The sequence below is a fragment of the Aptenodytes forsteri genome, unplaced genomic scaffold, assembly GCF_000699145.1.
Source record: "Aptenodytes forsteri isolate BGI_AS27 unplaced genomic scaffold, ASM69914v1 Scaffold54, whole genome shotgun sequence".
Taxonomy (NCBI): Eukaryota; Metazoa; Chordata; class Aves; order Sphenisciformes; family Spheniscidae; genus Aptenodytes; species Aptenodytes forsteri.
In genome coordinates, this window is record NW_008796044.1 from 13,772,695 (window position 1) to 13,791,341 (window position 18,647).

The window sequence follows — 18,647 nt, forward strand, 5'->3', positions numbered from 1 at the left end:
GTCTACTTCTGGATTCTGGATCCGTAATCTGCAGTGGACGATGTTTTAGTTCCTGAGTTATCCTGCTGGTTTCAGCAGGGCATAAAATGGAATAATTCTAGTATCACAAGCTTACCCTAAATAACCATGAAGATAATTTTTCTTGCATTTCTGTATCTGATTCTTGTTTCCATGAAAGGCAATTTATGGCTGTCTGAAAAAAGTAAAATGAACGTAAAAGGTACCATTTCAGAGCTCCTCCACTGGATGGTGTGGGGGCCTGCATGCCCTGGCTGTATAAGAATAAAGTTTTTTATGTTCATATTTTTAAAGCTCCTGATCAGAGGACTAGTACCAGGGAGCAGAAGGTGAGGTTGTTTCTCTTCGGAGGGTTGGGATTATTTAGCAGTGGAAAAGCAGAGAGAAAAGGTGTATAGTTCTTACTTTCTGAAGCTGTTCTGAGGAATTAGAACAGAACCTTCAATATTTTACTATCCCACTAAAACACACCAGCACTACCAATTTTTAGGAATATATATTCAAAGTACATAATAAAAGGAAGCGTGCATGCACAAGTTAAGGCAGTGCATGAATGAAGCAGCCTGGTTGGCCTCACAATGTGAAAATATTATCCCAGTCTTGTTTGAATAAGCATTTCTTTTGAGAGCATGTAGCTGATATCTTCAGGTTCATTTGCTTCATTGTAGGCAATTTATATATATTATCAAGGGTGCCATTTAAATAATCATAATAATTACGTTATGGTTCTGTAATTGATGATGTATGTACCATCAACGTCAGGTTTATGACAGCACTCTGAGCTATTGCCAATTCTCCACCCCTGAACAGCCTTCTACTGTATTGTGTGTTTTTTTTTTTTAAAGAGGATTATATTATTTTATACAATATGTCATCTGTTGATAAGAATAATATGGACAATACTTGAGTTGCATAGCAACCAGTTTTTCAGTACTTCTTGAAAGTACTCCATTCCTTGAAATGTACTTATTTTTTAATATTTTCAAACACAGGCAACTGTACACTCAAAAGTTTCAAACATAGGCAACTGTACATTCAAAAGTTTCAATAATTTTAGTAATTGCATTAATTGCCCTGGTGAGATGAAAAAATGGAAGATGTTCCTTGGTGATCACGTGTTGAAATAATTTCAGGGGCAAATTCAAAAGATCTGACACGGTTTTGCTGAATTAACACTTTGTGTAAGTTATCACCTCTGGGCTTAGACTGAGGGTATGGCAGGGCGGGGGCTGCCCCCGGGGACCAGGCCTGCCAAGGAGCACCAGGCTTGGACGCTGGCTGGGTGGTGTGTTCGAGGAGAGGGCAGCGTGTGGCTCTGCTGTGTCTGGGGTAGGCGTGCTGAAGCTACCAGCCCTTTCCTGACTCCCCACTTTTCTCTTAGTACTTCAAACAAATGAACAACGCTACCTGACGTACCAGAGGGGCTGATGTGAAGGCTTTGACCATGCCTGGCTGCTGCCCGCTCATTTATCAATTCCATCAACAGGATAGAAAAATGTGTTCTGCAAAGGCTGCTCCGTATCTGCGGTGGCTTTGGAAGCTACCATGCATTTCTCTGTGTTGTCTTTACATTGACTCCCAAAGTCAGAGGCTTTTTCGATGTGATGGGATACTGCAAATAAGTAAACAGGGTACATGCGGTGCATTTTTCTTCAAATGGGAAAAAGATGAGCTGGCTCGCTTCTGCCTTTTTGACTAAAGTAGTATGAAGATTGGTTCCAAATTTTGGAAACTGCGGATACATTTGAGATGAATATAATTCAATGTTTGGGCAAATTATTCCATTTAGACCTATTTTGGTTGTAACGGCTCTGTAATCCAGCTAGCTGTAGAATACTCAGGGGAATAAGCAAAGCAACCACTATCACCAAGTGCAGAGGAGGTGGCAAGAGATGAGCTGAGAATGGGTTTAAAAACTTGGACTGGTTATTATAAAATTTGTTTGGAAACATTTAAATCCTGAGCACTGCATAAAATCCTCTCATCACCTCTTTGAGGTGGATGAATAAAGATTATTATTCCCATTTTACAGCTAAAAACCCAAAGACGTTAAGTGTTATTTTCCAAGGCCACATGGAAGGCCACTGGCAGGCTGGGGATAAGAACTCATAAATTCCTGGCTCCAGCCCCACGCTCTGTCCATCGACAATGGTGACTTTGTGCAGATGAGCTGCCCTTGCACAGCAGCAGAGAAAAGCACATGTGTTAGCTGGGATGGGTGTAATTAAGACAGTTATTAATAAAGTCAGAAAGACTTTTGCAGGAACTGCAGGGGTTTCAATAAGTGCAGCCACCTGAGGATTTATGAAGGTTATTTCTTGGGAAATGTGAACGTGGCAGTGCAGGACACCCCTAAACTCTCCTTTGGAGCAACATGCACAGCTTGAGTCACCCATATTCAGACTGGAACAGGGTGAGATAGGCTGAGGGATGCTGTGTCTGCTCTGTACGTATCTGGGATGGCAACTAGTAGGGAGGGAAGACCCGTGTTAGCTATAAACCAGTGTTGGCCCCAGAACTAGTGGTTGTACTCTGGCCATGTGTTAACTTGGTCAAATTGAAAGAGGAACCTGACCACCAAGGTAGAGAGCTTTTCAAAAAGATTAGGGGAGGGAAGAAAACCCAAATGGCTTTAGGATGGCAGTTCAGGAAGGAGGTAGTATGGGATGGATGCCTACAATCTCATAGGACAGGACTGTTCAACTGAGAAGGATTTTTCAGTTGTGTATGTCTATTAGCAGAGCTCCTGCTGCCTTCATTTGGGACAAGATTTTACCTTCGATCTTTTCATAAAATGGTGCTCTTTTTATCTCTGCCATCTGACCTTTTCATGTCTAAGCTTGACGCAAGCAGGGAAGATGTTCTCAGTTCAGCCAGGATGGAAAGCGGTGGTTCGGTCTGAGCCAGGTTCTTCTCTGTGTTTCCCAGAGGGTGGCACAGGTGACACAGCTGAGATGGAAGGACAAGCCAGGTTTGTCCCTTAAATCTGATGTTAGTCCTTACCATTTTGCCGTTGACCCTCGTCGGAGGGAAAGGGATGAGTGCTCCCCTCATCTCTGTTTGTCCCAGGAAGAGGCGAAGACTGGGTGAAGGCAGTTGTGCCTGGCAAGGCAAGGGAGTTGTTAGCTGTACATTAGGATCACAGAGTAGCTGTGCTTGGAGGGGACCTCTGGCTATCATCTAGTCCAACCCCCCTGCTCAAATCAGGGTCACCTACAGCAGGTTGCTCAGGACCTTGTCCAGCTGGGTTTTGAATATCTCCAAAGACAGAGACTCCACAACCTCTCTGGGCAACCTTTCCCAGTGTTTGGCCACTCTTATGGTAAAACTACAGTAACACTTACAGGTTTTTTTCTTGCATTTAAATGGAATTTCTTATATTTCAGTTTGTGCCCATTGCCTCTTGTCCTTTCTCTGGATACCACTGGGAAGAATCTGGCTCAGTCGTCTTTACTCCCCTCCCAATAGGTGTTTATATACATTGACGAGATACCTCCGAGCCATCTCTTCTCCAGCCTCTCCTTGTATTAGAAGGTCACTAATGTGAGTTGAGTATCTTAGTTTTCCACTGACATTGGTAGATGCAGAAGACCCAAAAGTATCAGCAGGAATCAAGCCCTGATCTTGCAATGTGCTATGCAAACATGTCTGAAGATGGAATTCCTGATCCCAGCCTTTGGCCATCTCCAGTAACCAATTCTGAGTGCAAGGCCAGAACCTACATATTATATAGCACTTTGGCTGCTGTTCATATTTTTGCACTGTTTTTATATGTTTAGGGTGGGGATCAAGATGAGAGGAGATACTGTCCCTGTTATTTTTTATCTGGGTAAGTAGTTGAATTGCCTTATTTATATATGAGAGACATAGCTTATAATTTCCCAGTGTGTTTTGTTGGGACCTTGAAGAGTGTAGAGCTGGCTGATAGCATAAACAGTACTTTGTATTCCTGATCTGCTTACATTTATACAGAATTAGAGACTGAAAAATGTTTACAAACTGCTGCCATAAGAAAGCTTTACAAATCCTTTGAATGCAAAATGACAGTTTGCTGAATAAACTATTTTTGATAGCTTGGTTACCATGGACACTTGATAATTGTATTTATTTATTTATTGCTTGTCTTGTTCAGGATGAGAGAAGGACATAGAAGATCTAATCCAATATGCAATGAACAATAGAATTGCCAAGCAGAAGCAATGTAAACAGTGTGTTTTGCAGAGACTTTACACATTCAAGAAGGGAAAGTCATGTTAAGTTGTTTCCTAAATGTGTGCACTGCTATGGTCCAACTTTTGCTACCATAGTTTGAAGCCTGTCAAGTTAAGCATATTTCTGCTCCTTCTGGAGCTACTGAAGAGGAGCAAAGCCTTCTCCGTTGGTACTCTTGGAGCACCACCTAATGGATAAGTTAGGAAAGGTTGTTTTCCGGCAAGCTTCTGACCAGCCTAAATTTCTTGTGTTCTTATCATCAAGTACTTGCTCATCAACACCATTGCAAAGTGGTACCCAGTTATGCCAAATGGCACGTAAATAAAACAGTTGGTTAAGGAAAGCTGCCATTCTGTGTGTGATACCAGTGTGTCTTTCACATGTACTGGCAACTTGAACTTTCTTTAAAAGTTTGGGTAGACTATAGACTAAATTTGCAGTTTTCTTCTAAGATAACTTTGTATTTTAAATTGTTAAAGAAAAAAATTGACATATTTCTTACTTTCCAAACAACCTCCACAAGTATTTGAAGGACCTTCCAGTCAGCTTCATAAATTCTTGTTCTTCAGTGTCTTCATAACAGAGAACTGAACATCACACTGATAACTTCCCAAAAGACAAGACAGGTAGTAAAGAAGACTCAAAGGCCTCTGGATCTATGTAGTAACGACTTTCAGCCATTTCTTACTGCCCTGCTTTGGCTCTTTGTACAAATGGTAGTTGCAACTCAGTTGTCTTCTATTTTTGTTTAGTTTTTTTCTGCTGCTTCCATCTAAGAAGGAACGGAGTAGAGAAGAAATGAAGGCAGAATCAAAAAAGAAGGAAAATGGGAGGCATTAGTAGATGTTGAGTTTCCCAGAACAAGGATCTCGGCTGGTTCTCTAGGGCAGACTGTCCTCATAAACCCTCTGTGGTGTCTCCTCGCATGGGGGATGTTCTCCCAGCTGAGGCCTTTCCACCTCTTGGCCAACATCTCCATCTGTTTCCATCAGCAGTTCTCTCAAATGCCCACAGATTTTTTGCTTTTCTTGCTGTGAGAAGGAAAGTTTCTCTTTCCATTGGCAGTTTTCCTGCTGATCAGCTGAGTAATGCTCTCCACAGGCCTGCTGTCCTGTTTGGAAAGAGGTCCTTCCCAGCCAGGTCTGAGCTCCTAGCCAGCTGCAGGACCTGCATATTCCTGGCAGTGTGGGCCTTTTGCTGGCCAACAGTAACACCTACACCTCTTCTCCATATGCAGCCTGCTAGCCCCCAAACTTTCTCTGTTTGAAGTCTGACAAAGAGGGATTTTACCTTTACTTATTACTGTACACAGTTCATCTCTTTTCCTCTTTCTCCTTTCGCTTTGTCCATTTAATAAGGGGCAGGGCTTTTCCGAGTCTGATGAAAGCTCCCCACTGACTTCCAACAGAAAATATTATCAAGTGTTATCTGATATCTCTGCAAGAGTAAATTTTTGGACAACATCCTTCCAAAACATATTACATCTGCCCTGTCTAGTAACAAGCTGTGCCTGGTCCCATGATTTCCTAAGCTCCTTTCTTGCAGGACAGCAGCATTTATCTTTAAAGGCAAGGCAGCTGAAAAAGTGAATAAAAATGCAATATAAAGATATGTCTGGCTCAGGAAATCTCTGATCCAAAGACCACTGGAGCCTTGGAGGTTATTTGGAGGCAAATACTACACTATACTTGCACTCCTCTAATTCCCTCCCCTGGGCATCCCATTGCCTACTATCAGGAGAGGACCGTGGCTTACATAGCTCTTTGGTCTGAACCAGTGCAATTGCATAGCAATTTGCTATGCAGACCCCAGATCGGTGGTTCCCTGGCCATGCAGTATTCACTGTTGGTACTGTTGGAGCCTTTCTGATTTGGAAGTCCTTGACAAATTGCAGAAAGTGGGAATTCGGGTGAAAATTTGCTAGGAATCAAGTGGGTTTCTCTTTTCAGGCTGCTACATTACAGTGAAGAAAGACAAGGGATTAGTGACCAGATGATTTGAGTGCTCAGTGGACTTTGAGTACTCGGTAGGTAGACTGAGTTTTTCCTCTTACTCTTTGGAAGTCCTTCTCACTGACACAGGACCTCGACTTGCTATTTCTATCTGTAGCACATGGACACTTAAAATAATTGACTTCCTACTGGATGCATCGTTTCCCAACTTAAAGAGCAGTAAGACTCAATTTTACGTGCTACATTTTTGATGTAAAATTGTGTCATTGGCAAAGAAGTCAGGCCATCAGCTGAAACATGTTTTATAGACTTGTGTGTTCTCAGTTTCCCCTCTTATGCCGAAGGGATTTTCTTCACTTTCCCCGTTGTGTTGGATGCAAAAAACCCCACAATGCTCCACATCAGTGGAACCAGTTGGTTCTCCTTTTGTTTGCTTGAAGACAAACTCTAAAGTCACTGTTTTGATAAATAAGCATTGAGATGCTCTTGGACTGAACCAGTGGGTTTGCTCTCAGAGTGGACTTCGATATACAGTGAAAACAGTTGTCCACTCATGCCAGATGCCAATGCAGTGCCCGAACCATGGGAGCTGCTGGGTGTGCTGCAGCAGACTGATCTGGTCTCTGGCAGACTCGATGTTCATCAGAGAAGTGCTGCAAGCTGCTGTGTTAGTTCATTCAGAGACTAGTCTTTTGCTTTTGTGCTGGGGTCCGCTGCAAAGGTTTCAGTTTAGGGGATAGGGAAGAGGTGACATATGACAGAGGAGAGCTATAAACCAGTGGTTATTTAGAATTTATTGCTTTTTTTATATTCTGTGCTTGGTTGCTGATCATGCAGAGATTTCTTTGCAAATATTTCGATACCCTTAAACAAAGCACATGTTGATAGTGCGTATTTTTTGTTTGTTTTCTGATCGATGCATCTTATAAGATGTGATGATTTTCATTTGGTAGAATGTACAGAAGGAGGTCATTATGAGACAACGAACTATTAGCAAACGATACACGACTTGAGATTTTTCAACTTCATTTTACAGCATTCTTTGCTTTTTGAGTCTTGCAGTAAGATTTCTCACTGAGCTCCTTGAAGGGATTGATTTCTTTTGTGAAGCTTTGGAGAAATAAGAACAAGGTGGAGATGATGTAGATAGATAGGTTTTTTGTTTGTTTGCTTGTTTGTTTTTGTTTTACCAGTGATGGATGTTATTAAAGACCTCAACAATGGTCAAACCTTGTTTAAATGAATAGGATTTTTGCTTGAAGAGCCAGGATTTTACTCTGTAATAGTCACTTTAAATGAATTTGCTTGAAGAGCCAGGATTTTACTCTGTAATAGTTACTCAAAGTTTGTTGTTTGTTTTGATCGATGCATCTTATAAGATGTGATGATTTTCATTTGGTAGAATGTACAGAAGGAGGTCTCTATGAGACAACGAACTATTAGCAAACGATACACGACTTGAGATTTTTCAACTTCATTTTACAGCATTCTTTGCTTTTTGAGTCTTGCAGTAAGATTTCTCACTGAGCTCCTTGAAGGGATTGATTTCTTTTGTGAAGCTTTGGAGAAATAAGAACAAGGTGGAGATGATGTAGATAGATAGGTTTTTTGTTTGTTTGCTTGTTTGTTTTTGTTTTACCAGTGATGGATGTTATTAAAGACCTCAACAATGGTCAAACCTTGTTTAAATGAATAGGATTTTTGCTTGAAGAGCCAGGATTTTACTCTGTAATAGTCACTCGAAGTTTGTTTAAGTCTGCTCTTATAAATATATGAAGATGCAATAAAGGCACCTCAACTGTCCCACCATTTTAATACAGTTATTAGTTCAATTTTCCAAGGGAATTATGGCTGGAAGCAGTATGATCCAGCATGGGATTATATTACAACTTTTTCATTCCACAGTGGTATCAGAATCCAAACTGTGCCTCTATTTGGTTTATTAATTTGTTTTTCTGAACATTTGCAGAATTGTAATATCCCAGTTTTGCCAAAATCAGACCTCAGTTTGGCAGACTTTTCTTTTATCAATTCCAGGTTGTTCTTCCACAACCCTTTGAGGATTTTCTTTTTCATGTAGTCAACACTCTGTGTACTCCATCATGCACTCAATTAGAGGACACGTCAAATACATCTGTATTTAAACACGAACTATATTACTTCTCTCTTACTTTTGGCCCAGGCTAGGTTTTGCTCTACATTATGTATTTTGGAATGACAAATGCTTACAGTACAGTATAGCATCTAAATTGTAGTGGTTTGTGTTATGATTACAGTGTTGTCATGGTAATTTAATTTTTGCAAATGAAAAGCCAGGGTTCACATATGTAGTTCTTACAAATCCTGGAAGGCCTGGGATGGGTCAATTAGTCATACATTTTATAGCATCCCACATACAATAAGCTTTCTTAAGTCTTGGCAATGCACAATACTAAGCAGAATTAGCTGGGAATTCTTAAGAAAGTACTGTTTTGAAAAAAGGCAAATGTAGTAGTTGGATTTTAAGATACCTTTCTCGTTCAAGAGAATGGTCCTTTGCACTGCACCTAGCACACATTAGCTCATTTAAGTTGGCTAAGCCGTGTCGGCGCACCACCCGTGCAATGTGCGGTTTATAGGGAGAATGGCGTACCACAGTGGGAAGTTATGTGTGCTACCTTCAGAACGATTTTCAGATGTGGAATGGGATAAAGAACATGCACTTTAAAAGGCAGTAATTGGTAAAGTCCATTTCTGAACGTAATGATTCAAATACAGCTGAAAAAATTATACTTAGTTTTTACATTTCCAGAGCATCCAGTAGTGTTCAAAGGTCTGACAAAACAGCCCCGACAGCTCGGTTTCATGGCAAAAGTGAACCAGGGCTGGGTGCTGGCCGTCTGCTGTTGTTGCCATTTGCTTCCCTTGGCCATTAGGCATTACCTTTCCCCACGCTGGGTTAGCCTGCGCTGGCCAACAGCCGCTGCAGTTCCAAGAGGGGCACGGGCTCTGCTGGAAACTCTGTATCCAGACTGGAAGTGATGGTGCAAGCTGGTGCCAGGGTGGCATAGAAATAATGATACACAGTGCACAATAAAATACAAGTTTTGTTATTAAATACCCCCCCCCCTTTTTTTTTTCTTTTGTTATGTGTTAGACCTCATGAATGTGTCATGGAAATTGCATGTAATCTAACTGTGAACTTTAGCTATTTTCTTACTTTCTTGATCCAGTAAAATTTGTTTCTGAAATGTAATTGTCTCTTTATTAAGAACAGACATTTAATGGACATGGAATGTTTGTTCAAGTGCCTGAACAAGTTGGAAAAAAAATTGCGACGCTTTTAATAAATAACTATTGGTGTCTCTTTTTCCTACACATATGCAGTCTATGAGTCTGATAGAGATTGGGAACCCTTCGCAAAGTCTGGAAAATGTGTGTCGCTGGGCCTACTTGCAACAGAAACCTGACACTGGGCATGCAGAATATCACGACCATGCTATCTTTCTCACAAGGCAGGATTTTGGTCCATCTGGCATGCAAGGTAAGATGTTCATCATGTTTTGTTTTGTAAATGTGAAGACTTCTGAGTAGCATTTGTGTTTATCACTTAGCAAGGCTAGTTATGCAAATTAATCGTGTATCTTTTGCTTAGTTTTGGTCAACGTTTTCTTTCCCCAAGAGCTCTGCAGTTGTAACTTTCACTTATTATTTTATCCTTTCTTACTGGTGGGATTATTTATTGGATCATTTCTTTGCTCTTGCTGAAGCCAAGCAAATGGGATCCCTGTGTAAACAGTCCTGAAAATGCCCAAAGATTAAAGAACAGATTTTATGTTTAAAAGGTCTCCAAAGCTGTTGGCATGTTCCAGCAGGATTGCCAAGAAATATTGTTACAGAGGTGTGGAACAGCAGGGCCAAGCGCTGTCCACTTTTTCCTTTTTTCAAGGCTCTGCCTCCTGTGAGATCAGGTTTGTTCACTGGAGGGGATAAATCTCAGAGCTTTCCTGTTCCTTTTGGGTTGGCCAGATCTGCTGTCAGCACAGGGCTGGGGCTTTGCTCACGCGTTCCCTGGGGGCTGGAACTGCACCGAGCTCCTCGTGAGCTGTAACACAGCAGCGTGTGGTGTCCTTTTCCCCTGTTGCCTCATGTACTTGGAGAAGGCAATTGCAGGATGGTCCCAGAAATAACAACAGTTTTCTTGGTGAACCAGGAATAGAGTTTTGATTTGTTCAACAGGCTGCTTTCATCTATTTCGTAGATGGGGGCGCACATTATTAAATGTTCGGGGACAGAGTTCTCTTGAGAGGACCACTTCAATATTTGTGTCACAACAGAAGATAGATGTTTGTCCTAGAGCTTCTCACCACATTGCCTTTTCATACTTGTTCATTTTCTGGAACACGGGGTATTTCTTACAGGCTACGCTCCAGTCACTGGAATGTGTCATCCTGTTCGAAGCTGCACTCTCAACCATGAAGATGGTTTTTCATCTGCATTTGTGGTGGCTCATGAAACTGGACATGTGTGAGTAAAACTGTGGACATCCCATGTCCTACCTTATAATGTCTTTGGTACTGACAAATATCCATGACATTGGAAAGATGCAGTTTATGTTAAGAAACAATATTCAGGGTTAGCCCTGGCTTCAGATCTCAGCTCTGTCAAGGCTTTCCTTATAGTCTTAAATTAGCTTTACATTTTGGTATTTTCAAATGGAAAAAGGAACTAATACCAAAATACCTTCCAGGGCTGCTGTGAGAGTAGATTGAATGATGCGTTATAGTCTCCTGGTGGAAATGTAAAGTACTCATAATGATGAAATATGAATTCATTGAGTCAGTGGAATACATGATTCTTGAAAACAATCCATATTAAATAAGCACATCATCTGTATATGTTACTGCTGGTAAAGGATACAATACTGTATAGAAACAAGGTGCCAAGTACTGAGGTTACAACCGTTCTATATATTTCATATAAAAAATGCAATCATTTTACTTATTGATGTGATTAGAACCAATGACTGGGCAGCAGTTGTCAGAGCTTTGGTTTCTCCCAGAGCATTTTAGTTTCCCTGTTTGCAGAGAACACCTGCTGATTTCCCATTTTCTCTTTGGTAGAACAACAGTTCCCAGAAGGCTTTTTCTGAACAGTTTCCATCTATTCTGTTTTCCGTAAGAAAGCCTGCAGGCCCTTTTCTCTTTGTTGTATCAGAATTGTTAAGGGCTTTAAACAAAAAATTGCCAAAGTTTATTGAATCTCACTGTAAACATATCTTAATTAGACAGGGACATAGAATTGATACCCAGATGGTATTTGATTCCAGAATTTTTGAATTAAGATTGGAAAGAATACACAGTGAGCTTTAAAAGAGATATCACTGAAGAATGTGTGTAATCCCTGAAATCACATTCAGCCCCAATCTGTTAATTTGGTTGAAGTTATGGATAGATATCGCCCATGTTAGTCAAATAGTGCTCATAGAAAAAAATGCAATATAAGATCCTAACAAAGGGAAGGAGAAAATATATTCATAATAAAGCCAAAAAGAAATCTTAAAATATCTGTAACTTGGGGTAATTTTCTAGAAAGCACCCAACACTTTCCAGGCTGTTTCACATTTAAACGATGTGGAATTGCTACTGGGCAATAGCAGCAGCTAGTCTAAACTAGCTTTCAGTGTGGCATCTTTTTTTTTTTCCATGCAAAGGACTTGTCTACAATTGCAGATTACTTCAAATTAAGCTAAGGTGTGATTTTTAAAAAGTTAGATAAACTCCTGAATAGTTCCAGATTGGAGTATGAATAAACTTCTGTTAATACTCTTGGAGGGTGGACTAGATGCTTAATCCAGAAATGGATTAATTTAGCCGTAGTTATTCACAAATGTGGATGTGCACAGAAGTCCAAGGAAGGCATTTTTAGTCTGTTTTGAAAGTGGATTAAGCTAATCACATGAAAGTACTCTCAAGTGTCAGTGCTTCTATGTGAGAGCTACTACAGACTATCTCTTTAGCTTCAGTCTCACCCTGTCTTATTTCTCATGACTTTGCTCATGTGGACAAGGGTCATGGGACTTGAGAACCTTGTTGCAATCAACCACTGGTGTCATTTGGGATGTGAAAGCACTTGGGCACTCAAGAGTTCACCTGCGATGTAACTGTGCTGGCTCTCTCCTGTGTGGGGCAGTTTAGGCATGGAGCACGATGGCCAAGGGAACAGATGTGGGGATGAAGTCCGCCTGGGAAGCATCATGGCCCCCCTTGTGCAAGCCGCGTTTCATCGTTTCCACTGGTCTCGTTGCAGCCAGCAAGAGCTGAATCGATACCTCCAGTGAGTAGCTGTTAAGCAGCCTCTCTCCTTTGATTAGGAAGCACGTAAGAACAATTCTGCATCTAGCATTTGTGCTTTCTCCTTTTGTTAGTTACGCAAATGGGGTTGAATAAAACAAACAAAGAATCCCCCCCATCCTATTGGGAATGAGATGCTTTCCCATCAGTTGCAAATAATAATGCAAGTTCTCAATTAGTTTGATTTCAGTCCATTTTAAATTGTTCTCATTTCATTTACGTCTGTTCATTTTCTGAATATTGATAGTATATATGCTGTCTTCTCAGGGGTTATGAGAAGACACTATTACTAACTCATTGCTAACTTTCCTCCCTCCCTAATGTAACCTCTAGCTGGAGGAGTGCCTATGCTACCCAGCAGCGTGGTGTCTATCCTGCAGATACCAAATCTGGCTTCAAGGGCCATTTGTTGCTTGTGATACCTGTCAATGATAAGACAGTGCTGCCTACAGGGGAAATTCTGCCCTTTAAGTGCTCAGGGCTTTTTTTGACTTTAATAGATATCTAAAGAGAAGGCGTGGTTCTAGAATTAATTCTTTAGTTGTCACTTTTCCTTTAAGTACCCTAAATGCAAAAGCCGTTTTATTCTCCAGTCCTTGTAACAACTTCATCCATGTCCCCTGCCTTCCCTTTGAACCTGACCCTGCGCTGGAGTTCCCTGACAAACTGATGTTTATGACCATGGTTTTGCTCCTCATAGAAAAGATCTTTACCTTGTTGTTACATGCAAATTGAGTGGAAAAATATGGGGAAACTACAAGGATACCCAGCAAAACCTGAAAATAAGTAGGAAAAAAAATGCAGCAAAATACATGAAGTAAACATGAGTTAGTCTTTTTATCAATATTTTTATTATCTTAGATATCTTAGGTATGGCAATAAGGAATAAAAATGTTGTGAGAGAAGTGTGATTGTTTCAGTTAGCAAGATCCTTTAGAGCTTTAACCATTCAATAAAAATCATCTGGCCTAGAGGGCTGCTTTACATTCTTTTAAATACAGCTATTTTTAAATATCCTATAACAAAGCAGAACAATGGTTTGCTTTGAAGTAAATCTAAACTCAAAATTCCGCTTTCAACTATTGGTATCTTCAAGGCAACCTGAATGATTGCCAGAATAGACTCGTGTATGGTGTCCTCATGTCTGTTAAATAACTTGGAGACTTTTCGGAGATACTGTTGATCACGTCGGTCTTGTAAATTAACCAATGATTATACCATGTTAACCATTCAGTGATACTAGCATCAGTCCTCTGTTCTCCACGTGACTTAGTCAAACATGATTCTAGTACGTAACAGGCTGTCCTCACGATTTACGACAAGAGGAGAAACTCCCATATTCATCACACAGAAAGGAAACTTTGTACAAATTATGGATGGAGCTGAGAGCTATCGGGAGAAAGAGGGAGGGAACAAACCTGAGCATTTAATGCAGGAAGGAAAGTACACATGCTTGTAAATGAGTTGCTGCTCCTCAGCAAGGGCACAGGAAAACTGCAAGCTTAGTGGTAATCTCGTATGGTTACCCTCGCTTCTGCTTCTAAAACTTCACTTGAAAGACAATTGCAGGCAGCAAGAAATTCCACAAATGGAAAATTAATTAAACTTTCTTTTCTTCTCGGTCTCATGTGGGTTCTTCCTTTGATTCCTTTCACATCGGGAGCCTGGAGACTGATAGGAATTTACCTGCAAGCTAAATGGAAATTACAATGGAAGGGCTTCAGAAAAAAATATAGAGAATCCATTAAAGGTGGATACAACATGATAAAGTTAATGTGAGTGTAATTGCAATATTAGCTGCTCCTCACAACCAGCGTCTGAGAAATTGTAGGCTCTGTTTTGTTTGGATCAAAAAGGCACTGAAACCACAAACACTGTGCAAGTCTCACAGCCCCATCTGTTACTGTAATTTTTGCCTGTTGCAGTTCCTATGATTGTCTGCGTGATGATCCCTTCGAACATGACTGGCCTTCCCTTCCACAGCTGCCAGGAATTCACTACTCCATGAATGAGCAGTGCCGTTTTGATTTTGGTTTGGGCTACATGATGTGCACAGCTGTGAGTACTTAAGTTTGGCTTCTGCTATTTCTCATCCAGGAGTGTTGTAAGTGTCTCTGAAATGCCCTTAATAGGGCCAGTGTATTGAAGCCCATGAGGAAAGATGTTGTGCCCACTTAGCTGTGAGCAAGGAATAACAACTGAAAGTTGACAAATATGTTATTGTAAGTATCTCTGTCTTTTTTTTTTTTTTTTTAAACTGGGGTTACAGAAATAATTATTCTGTAGTTTCATAAATAGCTGTAGACTTCAAGGAAACAAGCTTGCTGCTTTATTGAGCCTCCTATTGCTGGCAGCTAGTTATTTTGCTACAAAAATCCCACCCAGATGTGAAGGAGATGGATTTGGTGGCACATCTTCTAGTGCTAACATGTGGCGGTACGCTTTTATGATCCAATTTTACGGAAACGGTGATGCATTTTGATGCCTAGCATGAGAAAATAAGTGTGACAGCGAGTAGAGCAACTTGCAAGGACTCTTGATGACATGGCTGGCTCTCTTGTACCAGGAAAACAAGGGACAAACTCTAAATTTAAAGCAAGGCAAGATTAGTGCAGTTCTCAGTGGATTGACCTCAGAAAGCAGAGTTTTCTACAGCAGGGCTGTGCCTCCCACCTCCAGCTCCTCAAGCAGGGCAAAATATTAAATGGAAAGAGATGTTTTCAGCTGGTGTGGCAGCTGCTAGCACATAACATTTCTGCTTTGATTCCCATCTGCAGGAATATGTGTGCCGAGTGGCGTCCCTAGATAATGGATGAGAACCTTTAAAGCATCAGCTGTAGTATTGTGTCTTGAGACAATTCCCACTGATGATGCCTTGGAAGAATGTCCCAGCCAAAGAGTGTCTTTTCTTACAGCCACTCTCCAGAGCCTGGGAGACGGAGGCTTTCTATTCTTCTGTTCAGAATAGCCAAAAGCATGTCCAGACATCATGTTTTAGTACGTTGTGTGGTGGGTAGTTCTCATCCTCTCCTAGACAAGCTCTTGCATTGTAGGTAAAATGCCGATTGGATCAGGGTCCTGAGCTCAAATTCGCATCCTCCTAAGAAGGTGATTGCAACAGCTGAGCTATAGTCTGCGCAGCTGGTTTCTCTCTCCCATGAGTACTCAAGTATTTTTTGTTTTGTTTGCCAAATGAAGCAGCATCATTTGGAGAAACTGTAAGAAAAGGCAGTGTGTGTCTTACCGTCTGGGGGAACTGGTTTTCCCCCTTGCCCAGTCTGCCTTTGGTCACTAGTGTAAAACTATTTTTGCCCAACCTTATTCTGTCAAATGCCGGTGGGATCTCACTTCATGAAAGCTCAGGTATGCTCAATCCACAGACATTACGGTGTTCCTCGGGAATCAGTGATAACAGCTGGCATTTTACAGCTAGGAAAGGAAAAACCCCACGGTGCTGCAGCTTCTATTGCAGTTTCCAGTGGGAGCTCTCTCAAAGCATCGTCCGCTCTGATTTTCCTTGTGTTTCAGTTCCGTACGTTTGATCCCTGTAAGCAGCTGTGGTGTAGCCACCCCGAGAACCCCTACTTCTGCAAAACAAAGAAAGGGCCTCCGCTGGACGGGACCATGTGTGCACCAGGAAAGGTGAGAGTGGGTGCTGCATGTACCCGCATGCTCAGGTGCGTTCATGTGTGTTTGTGTGCAGTTGGGGATGTCCCCCTTAAAATCGGGGGGAAGACGAGAAGAACCTATCTTGAGGACTTAAAGTCCACTAAGATGTGGGGCAAACTCATGAGTGCAAGTAAGGCTGTTGAGCAGCGTGAGGGGAGGAGGCAGGGGCCGGGGCTGGTGTGTCCTGCATGGCAGCTCTGTGACCATCAAATCCCATCCTCACACAAGTCATGGAAGTATCTGTGGATTACCCTGTGCTTCTTGGCAAGTCTTTGCGGCAGAGCCAAAAATGGGGAAATTTCCACTCGCCCACGACTTGTGTGAGATCGGGGGGGTTGTGTTTGTATCAGTGGTGACGTGGTGATGCCGACTGGCCTCCCCAGGGCAGGGGGTGCAGAGAGCAGTGAGGTCCTGGAGATGAGCTAAGGCTGCTGTGGCTGCCCCAAGGGAAAGGATGGATGTGGGAGTCAAGTGCCAGCTAGAGAGCCAACATGACTGCAGAGAAGGACTATGAAGAGAGAAGGGCAGATTTGCAGAGGTGGGTTTGCTGGCTTGATGAGAGTCAAGGGAGGCATGAGGAACTGTGAAGGGAAGGTGCGAGGTGGCAAGGGCTCAGACAGCTCCGACCCCTCAGCCCACCATGCTGGACCTGCTCCAGGTCTCAGTTATCCTTCTGTGGAGGTCACGCTGTGCTCGTAGATCTGAACTCCAAGTCCTTTGAAGTCTGCTGAAAAAGTGTGGCTTCCCTGGGCTTTGGATGCAGTGACTGAGGGGGAGAGGAAGATGTCACTACTTGGAAAGATGTTTTGTAAAACCCAATGGATGACATCATTTATGCGATAAACGAACCGTATTAGCAGCTGCTGTTATGGTTTGAAATGTCTTTTTTATGAAAACATAACGTAATGCTAAGTTAATTCCCTAGCAAGTCATGCTCTGTATAAACCACTCCCTTCTGGTTTTCTCTTCTTTAGATTATTCCTGTTATAACAGTTTTGTTTCTTGTTTAAAAAAAAAAAAGTATTTAAATTACAATCCAAAATCTTAGACAGTTTCTTTGGATTCACTTTTCTATATCTTGATTTTTGCCTTAAAAATATTCATGAAACCCCCTGAAAAATACAGTTATATTCCATTTTATTGCATCACCCTCTTCCCCAAGCCATTCATTCATATTAGTATTTGAACAGAAATGAGAAGCAAAAAAGAACTTGTAACCATACAGTTAAGGATCTGTCAGTGCTTCCATTATAAACAGTTTGTCAGGATATTATGCAACTCAGCTGTAAAAATTTTCTCTGGACTGGAACTTGGGATCCAAGGCTTCAGCAAACTGTGCAGACAGCCAGGCTTTTTAGTTCAGTGGAGATGCAAGAGAGTATGTGCACATTCTGAAGTTTCAGTAGATGATAGGACTATGACTGTTTTATTCCCAGAGGAGCTGTCCCAGTTTTTTGATAAATAAACTTATTGCAACCTTCCAGGAGAACCTGAGAAAATGATATAAAATGAAAACCATTTTGTTAGATAAGGCTCAGCAGTCTGAGCTAAACATTTTTTTAAAAATAGCATGACTTATGAAGGTTATACAACTGACTTTGTATATCTGAGCTCAGCATTTGACCGGTGTATTTATTAGTTGTTGGTGTTTTTAATACAGGCACATCAGATCAGTCCTTTTCCATCTGTTCCTTTCCTTTTCACCCCTGCCTTTGATTTGGCCTTTCCCTGTTCACTCTCTTCTTCAATTTGCACAATACCAGAGACTCTTACCTGGAAGGATGAGGACTGTTAAATGCACACATTGCCCAAAGCTGGGACTCAGCTGCTGTGTGGCAGCCTCCTTTAAGATACATCTCCCATGATACTTCATCAGCACATGAGGAAGAGGAAAATAACTTCAAACTTGATCCACTATTTTCTTTGGAATAACACCAGAAAAGAAAAGAACAGAAACATAAGCAATTAAAGATGTTGATTCAAAAAGATCCATTTGTTTCCCACTTTAGAGAGCTGCAGTTTTTGTGATTTCATACCACTAATTCCCAGGGCCTATTTTAAGCTCAAACCAATCACAACACTGCTGATGCGTCAAAGAAACATCCTGGCTTTGCAGCAGCTGAGGGGACCGAATGCCAGAAATGAAAGCGATGTTCAGGAGACTAACACGGCGTATGGTGCATAGATGTTCTCACCTAAGCCTGCTGTTCAGATAAGTGATAATGGGTCTCTTCACTTTCCCAAACTTAGCAGATGCTATTGAGGAGAATCCAGTCCAGCTGCCTCCTTCCTAACTGACGATCAAGGGGCAGGAACACCTATGGGAGACGCGAGATCTGTAGCACATTCTCAGCAAGCATGCTGATAAGGGCCGTGTCTCTGCACGCCCAGGCTGTGTCTTGGACCTAGGCACTGACCCTTAGAAATGGAAGGACGATTAGACTTTCTAATGCTGTCTATATAT

The 18,647-nt window shown here is 41.6% G+C and overlaps 1 protein-coding gene across 1 annotated transcript in view; it reads left to right on the forward strand.

Moving 5' to 3' along the window:
• ADAMTS2 (ADAM metallopeptidase with thrombospondin type 1 motif 2) overlaps positions 1 to 18,647 on the forward strand; it is a 190,465-nt gene that overhangs the window by 145,829 nt on the left and 25,989 nt on the right. The window contains exons 6-10 of the mRNA XM_009286064.1: positions 9,549 to 9,705; positions 10,583 to 10,688; positions 12,354 to 12,497; positions 14,440 to 14,572; positions 16,043 to 16,156. Of these exons, the coding sequence (XP_009284339.1) occupies positions 9,549 to 9,705; positions 10,583 to 10,688; positions 12,354 to 12,497; positions 14,440 to 14,572; positions 16,043 to 16,156 (654 nt within the window). The remainder of the gene's footprint in view (positions 1 to 9,548; positions 9,706 to 10,582; positions 10,689 to 12,353; positions 12,498 to 14,439; positions 14,573 to 16,042; positions 16,157 to 18,647) is intronic.